Source organism: Lupinus angustifolius, chromosome LG03, assembly GCF_001865875.1.
Source record: "Lupinus angustifolius cultivar Tanjil chromosome LG03, LupAngTanjil_v1.0, whole genome shotgun sequence".
In the NCBI taxonomy this organism is placed as follows: domain Eukaryota; kingdom Viridiplantae; phylum Streptophyta; class Magnoliopsida; order Fabales; family Fabaceae; genus Lupinus; species Lupinus angustifolius.
Window position 1 is genome coordinate 4,131,148 of NC_032011.1, and position 7,233 is coordinate 4,138,380.

Here is a 7,233-nt window from a genome sequence, read left to right on the forward strand (position 1 = left end):
GAGGTGGAGGTGGGTGGGGATGGGGAGGAGGTGGTGGTGGTTGGTGGAAATGGGGTTGTGGAGGTGTAAAAGGCAACATAAGACACCATCACCTTAATAGAAAGGGTATGTTTGAAAAAGAAGAGTATGTTATGGGAGAGTTTGCACAATGCATGGGAAAAACAAGGTGCAAAGGAATGAGATTGGATTGTCCCCTTCACTGTGGTGGACCTTGTTTCTATGATTGTCACCATATGTGCAAGGCTCATTGTCGCCACACATGAAATTTATCTTAAGCTAATTAATTTGACAATTCATCCAAGAGTATTTACAATGTTCAGGAACTAATTGCTTTTGGTAGGTGGTATCTTCAAAGAATTAAATATTTCATATTTTGGTTATCTTCAAAATTTAATGAGACTTTAAACTATTCAATCAATACCTTATTGGTATTTTTTTCTAGTTCACAATTTTTTAGACAATGATTCTTTGTCTTAAAAAGATTTTGTTAAGTCTCTAGTCAATAGTATTTCTCAAAATAAAATATTAATTTTTGTTTTCTATAAAATAAAAATTCAATTAAATAATACATTTTGATTGGTTTGGTACACTTAAGATACCAGTTAAGGATATCTTCCTCCGTTTTTTTTCTAGATCACGATTTTGCCATAGGTTTCTTTAGTTGGCACTGGTTTTAAAGTCTTGCTTGTATTACTAATCAGTGAACCATCAATTCTTCTATATTTGTTGTTTTCCCCCTTTTACTTCATCAGTAAATATATTGAATTTACCTCTCTCTTTTTTTCCTCTTGGACTGATATTGTAGGTGCAGTGTAATTAAGAATCGACTTTACCAATCAATTTTAATTGATATCATTACATTACTAATATAATTAACGCGTCATACTAATATAAGGTATAATTTTGCGATTGAATTGGGCCAATACAATTCGAAATATCGAAATCATGATCTAGACAAACCCATTTACCACCCATTCAAATCCTTTTGGCAGCCTAAAATTCTTGGATACCCATGCTTAATCCTTAATGGTATCATTTCTTAAGTATGAGGTACATTAAAATATTTTAAATCTTATGCATATCAATAATAATATGATAATAAACTTCATTTAATTAGCCCCCATGGCCCACACTCTGTCTCAATTATCTCTTGCTAATCCTATCACGATCATCATACTCATGTGTGCAATATCTTCTCTATCAAGTATCAACCTTCTCTTTAATTTTGATGTACCCTTCATGAATACGAGTTAAACAGTTGCATCAACGGGTGAAGTGAAGATTTAATTTGGTTCTAGTTGCATTTGATTCCACCAATCAAATTTTTATCTACTCAAGTTTAGGAGGTTTATCTGCTAAAAAAATAGGCAAATCTTACATTTTAAATTGAGAATTTATGAAGGAAAAAAATATGTAGATTGGAAATCATATTTATGGTGTTTTATTTTAAAAATATATTGCATTTGGAAATTTCACATGTCATGATTGACGATCAAGGATTTTATGAGAATACAAAGTGTAACCATCCCAATTATATATCATTTTAACATATGTGTTATATACCAATCAATAATAAATAAAGTATCATTTTACAATATATATCTATTTTTTTCATAATACATGTGTTACCTTTGTTGAGACATGGTGACAATTTTTCCGTTGAGAGATCAATTATCCAGTAAAGAGAAACCTATGATCAAGGTACTCTATCAACATAATAATCTAAATTCTCTTCAACATCATTGTGCCCATTTGGATCCAGCCCATATGGCTATAAGTAGGGTTGGAAACGAGCCGAATCAAATTGAACTAGAACTTAACTCAGTTCAGCTTGATAAGGATTGACTCAGCTTGAAACTCGACTCGAGTTCGATACGACTTATTATTTTAGATCGAATTATGTTCGGTTAAAGTTCGCGAACTATTCGGTTCAGTTTGAAAGGTTCATTTGGACAACTCAAATAATTAATTAAATTTTAAAAATATTTGAAAATGTTTTATATATATAAATCTAATCTTTTTTTATATATATAATAACAATAAATATAAAAAGTAATGTATGGTTCATAATAAACATAAATATTTGTTTATATATATATATATAAAACTACATGAACCTAATGAGTCAAACTATATCTAACTCAAATTCAGCTCGTTTATTTAACGAACTTAATTTCCAGCTCAAGTTCAACTCATTTGGTTCATGAACCAAGTTTTTCAAGCTAAATAATGAATCAAGTTTCGAATGAATATCAAGTTGATTTAGTTCATTATCAGTTCTGTCTACATGCCTACAACTATATCTATTGGGCTATGAGCAAGTGCATGTTTCATTTAGTTGGATTGTTGTAAAAAGTGTTTCTCTTATCATGAGGCTTTATATTTTATCAAAATATTTGGATTATTAGGATGGAGGGTTAATTTATTAATTACTCGGACTAAAATTACATTTTACTATATTTCAACTTCTTAAGTTATTGCTTACACTCTACTTAAAAATAAAATTAACTGTAGAGTCTTTTTATACTAAAGCCCAAAATTGGTCATTACTGTAGTGGGGGAGAATAAGAGATACTTGGAAGGACATTCTGATGGTCAAGTAGAAAAAGAGGATGAGATGAGATGAATCTCATCCTCAAAATAAATATTCTTACTGGGAGTCTATCACATAAAAACTTCACTTAACCTGAATTAGTTATGAGATTTTTTTAGTATTATCAAGTGCACCCATAGTTCATATGGCTCAAGAACTAATTCCTTTTAGATATGTTATTGTTTCTTTCAACAAATGTCACTTTTAGAAATCAAACTTTTGATTTTTCTGGGATCTATTTGAGCCTTATACCACTAAACTAACTTCTTGTTAGTAATTTATGGGATGAGTGATCTTCTTGAGAGTTTGATAAGAATTGACACATGAATAAATTAGTTACCTGCCAGTATGAAATTGATCCAAGATTTCAATGTTCTAATCTTAATCCTCTTATGACGTTTAATAGAATAATAGTTGATTGGGCCCAAGTTGTAACCCAGGCTGGAATTTGATCCATAACAATATAAACAAACAATACCTAATTCTAAATGAAACTTCCTTTTAAAAGGTATTTATACTTGTGATTGATAAAAAAATAAAATGAAATGAAAAGGAACTATTACTATATAGTGAATGAACTTGATAACCCTCATGTTAACACCTTTATCAAAATGAACTTGATAACCTATATTGTCACCGAATATCTACATGTAAAAAGTAAAACAAAAGGAATGGGCAATTATGGTCACTTGATTAAGTTATGTAGTTGGACCAATTCAAACCGTCCTTCAAATTGGTATACACAATTCAATCATAATCCATGAGGGAGACTAGGAAAATGAGCAAGGTAAAATATCTTGAATATGGAACACTTCTCAATTATTTACTTCATTTCTTTTATATTTTTTCATGTTTTCACATTTTCATAATATTCCAATTTTTTTGATGATTCAGAAATTTAATATATATTTGTAGTTTGTTTTATAATTTTTATTGCCCCTCTCTCACTCTCTACTTCTCCATTTATTTTTAATTTGATTTCTAATAGACATTAAATGAGTTTATTGTAATCAAATTGTATTCAACTTTTACATCATTTAGTGACTTTTTAAAATGTACGCATAACCTTAAATATCAATTGTTTTAGAATAGATAAATGACCTCTCTTTTTAGATTTTATTGATTAAGAAATTCAACATGATTCTGTTTAGCAATTAATATATTCAATTCTTTAAAAGTTCAAATGTTATGATTTTAATACATACTTTTTTATGTTTTGATTCCTTGATCAGTGTTAGAAAGACCCTTCCAATTAACAATAGCTATGAACCTATGACTCTTATCAAGTCATCATCTACTTTATTATCATTGATTCAAATGAAAGAAAGTCTAACAACCTGTGCTTAGGTCTTCAGCTACACCATAGTTTATAATGTCTCCCAAAAAGGTAATATTGACCAGCATTATAGTTCAAGTTGTGGAAAAGCACCAGCAAAGATTGAGAGCAACACTATGCTAGAGTTTTCTATCAATATTGTTTATTTTAGATGTATTAAAATATATAATATCGCTTTCACGTGCTTTTTGTTTGATCGCAGTATAGTTATTATTAACAGTGTTTCACAAACGTTGTTGTATTAATTATATACCACAACACAACACATAAAAAGCGATGTCATATAATGCATCAATGTAACAACGCATCGTCCACAAAGCGATGCCATATAGTCTTAAATAAACATCGCATTTTATAGGTCTTATTAACAACGCTTGTTGTTGCACTGTTGAAGTTCATATATTTAACAGTGCAATAACAAAATTGAAAGAGCTCAATGAACTAACCTCAATACTTTACAAATTAATCTTGTCCACAATTGCAAATGAAATCGATTGAAGATGAAGAAAAATAATTCATTGATCTTTTTTCCTTTTATTTCCTTTCAATTGCAAATGAAAGATATCAATCAACTAAATCTTCATCTCACGCAAATCTTGTATGACAACCACCTTCCTTCTAAAATCTGTGCCCTTTTGCAAAATCAAAAGTTGTTAAAGACCTCATTGAAACATTCTGAAACAGAACACAATTTTTTCTTCGACTTCTCTATACAAATCTGGGTGTTTTTTTCCCACTATTTGCAGCATTGCTTTTTTTTTACTACTTTGTGTTTTCTTCCTCCTATCTTCATGTACATACTCTTATGGAAACACATTAATATTTAGCTTATCACTCAACCATTAATATTTTAACAACCAAGAAACGCATAATCACTCGACCATTAATATTTCAACAAACGAAGAGATGTATAACTACTTCACCATTAATTTCTCGGACGCTTAAAATCGTAAAACATCAAGAGCGTAGAATTAAGCAAGCGCATTTACTACGTCATCTTCAATAGCGCTTCCTTAAATATGCGTTATTGCATATATTCATATCAACATCGCTTTCTATCAAATGCCTTGTTAAAAATAAATCAAGACAGCGCTAACGTTACTGATGTTCAACAGCGCATTGTCAAGAATGCGCGCATTGTCAAGAATGCGCTGTTGAAGTTACACAAATTGATAGCGCTTACTTTTCATGCGTTGTTGATATTTTTCCGCCTTATTTTTAATAACGTCGTTCAAAATTGCGCGGTTGAATAACCGTTGTTTATTATAATATCTGGTGTAGTGATATTTTCATTTCAGCCACTAATTGGCCTAATCATAATCATTGATTCAAGTTTTGTACCGCATCTTTAGAACAAACAAAAACAAATCAGCCAAAAGTTACTAGTGAAAGGGAAAAGGAAAATAGTCAATCATGGTTGAAAGAAAATATAAAGTTACTTACGTTAGAGTGCGAGAATGTGACATGGTGGACAAAGGGTGGCCAAATAGTAATAGTTAGTGACACAAAGATTATTTGTTTCCCCGGGCCACGAATATTAATTGAATTTAGAATACAAAGTTTGGCTTTGTGAATCAGAGAATAGTAACAGTACTTCTCTAATAAATAAAAATAATACTAACAGTATTGCTAGGGTTTTGAGCACCTTCTTTTATTTGTGTGTTTGCATCATCACTCTGGAACAGTTTTTACTTATGGTTCCATGTTCCTATTCTTCTTCGTAATTCTATTTTTGATTTGTTGGTGTTAGATGAGTCTTATTGTAAATCTTTAACAGGTAGGAAGTATTGGATAATGTTATAATTTTGTGTTGTGGTTGATTTAACTTATGAAAAATGATGTTATTTTTTATATTAAGGAGTTTAGTTATGTATTTAATTCACATTAGAATTTGATCTTGGTTTTGTTTTAGTACTAATCCAAACCCTTATGTTTTTGCTCAATAATGTATAGATCCATAATCTTGTATTTTTCATTCTTGTACTGATAAGAATGTATCTCTTTTGGATTAACATCTCTTATATCTTATATCGCTTTTATTGAATTTTTGCTTATAAAAAAACAGTATTGTTAGGGTGAACATTTTTAATCATGTAATGGTCACAGATTCATGCCACAATGAGCATTGCTTTTCAGGATTTCAAATTCTTTTTAGTGAAGAGCTAAAAGGTAGGATCATCATTTCACTCGGTTTATTGGGTCGATATTACCCCAAGAAAGACTTACATTGACCCATTATTAGGCATGACAAATCAAATATTTTCACTTTACAGAAATAACATCTGAAAGGAATAATAAAAGTCTTTTAACTACTGTTTTTAAGAACTAAGAAGCATTTGTGTTCTTTCCTAGAACACAAAGGTACGGACAATGGTTGATCAGCTGCTGAGGAAGGAGAAGAGGATAAAGTAGCAAGATGAGGTAGGAGAGTTGGACCTGCCGGTGGAGATATCTGAAAAGGTTCTCCGACGATCAAGTCAGTGTATGAACTAAGTGAATGGGAATATGAGAATAATGAAGGTAGAGAGTAGTAGAGTGAGTAATGTTAAAGAGTAGAGAGGTTAAGATACTTCCTGTTGGTAGAGACCCCTATTTATAGAAGGGAGAGTTGACTTTGGGCTCTTGGCAGGTGGTGCGACGCGTGGCCGACCAAAGGTATTGTAGGGGGCTGCTTTTCCCATGTCAGGCGGTCTGCTAGGACCGTACATTATGCCACTCTTGTCTTTTAGCTTGTGGTTGGTTTGGCAGCCGTTCTGCAGCCTGTCTACCGTGCTGGCAGGTGGGTTGGTGAGGTACTAAAAGCATGCTGTCTCTTAGGTCAACTCTGGTGGTCCCAACACGCGGGGCCCACCTCGGCGACCAATTATGTGACTCTTCGGTTCGCCGGGTAGGAACAGTTGCCCAAGTCTGCTAGGATGCTGGGCGAGCATGTTGGGAGACTCTACACGAGCTTCGCTTGATTTGGATGCGGGACCCACCTCGACGACCAAGTATGTGACTCTTCGGTTCGTCGGGTAGGAACAGTTGCCCCCGGTCCGCCAGGATGCTGGGCGAGCATGTTGGGAGACTCTACCTCTTTCAAGGCTGTCTGACCGTATGAGATTTGGCGACCTGAGTTTGAAAGGGCGACGGGCGAGGACTGTTAGAGACGCTCCTCGACCCGATGATTATCTAACTGGGCGCATTGATCTATCTTGAGCAGCTATGTGCTTCTTGAGATTTTATGACGTGTCTCTTTGGTTCCCCGCGCCACGTGGTAGGTATTAATGACATTGGGTAATGTATCAGCTGGAGTGGGACGTTT

The 7,233-nt window shown here is 33.0% G+C and overlaps 1 protein-coding gene across 1 annotated transcript in view; it reads left to right on the forward strand.

The window, feature by feature from the left end:
• Positions 1-296, forward strand: part of LOC109342539 (keratin, type II cytoskeletal 1) — a 772-nt gene extending 476 nt beyond the window's left edge. Inside the window, exon 2 of the mRNA XM_019580509.1 lies at positions 4-296. Coding sequence (XP_019436054.1) covers positions 4-263 — 260 coding nt within the window. The 3' untranslated portion in view covers positions 264-296. The remainder of the gene's footprint in view (positions 1-3) is intronic.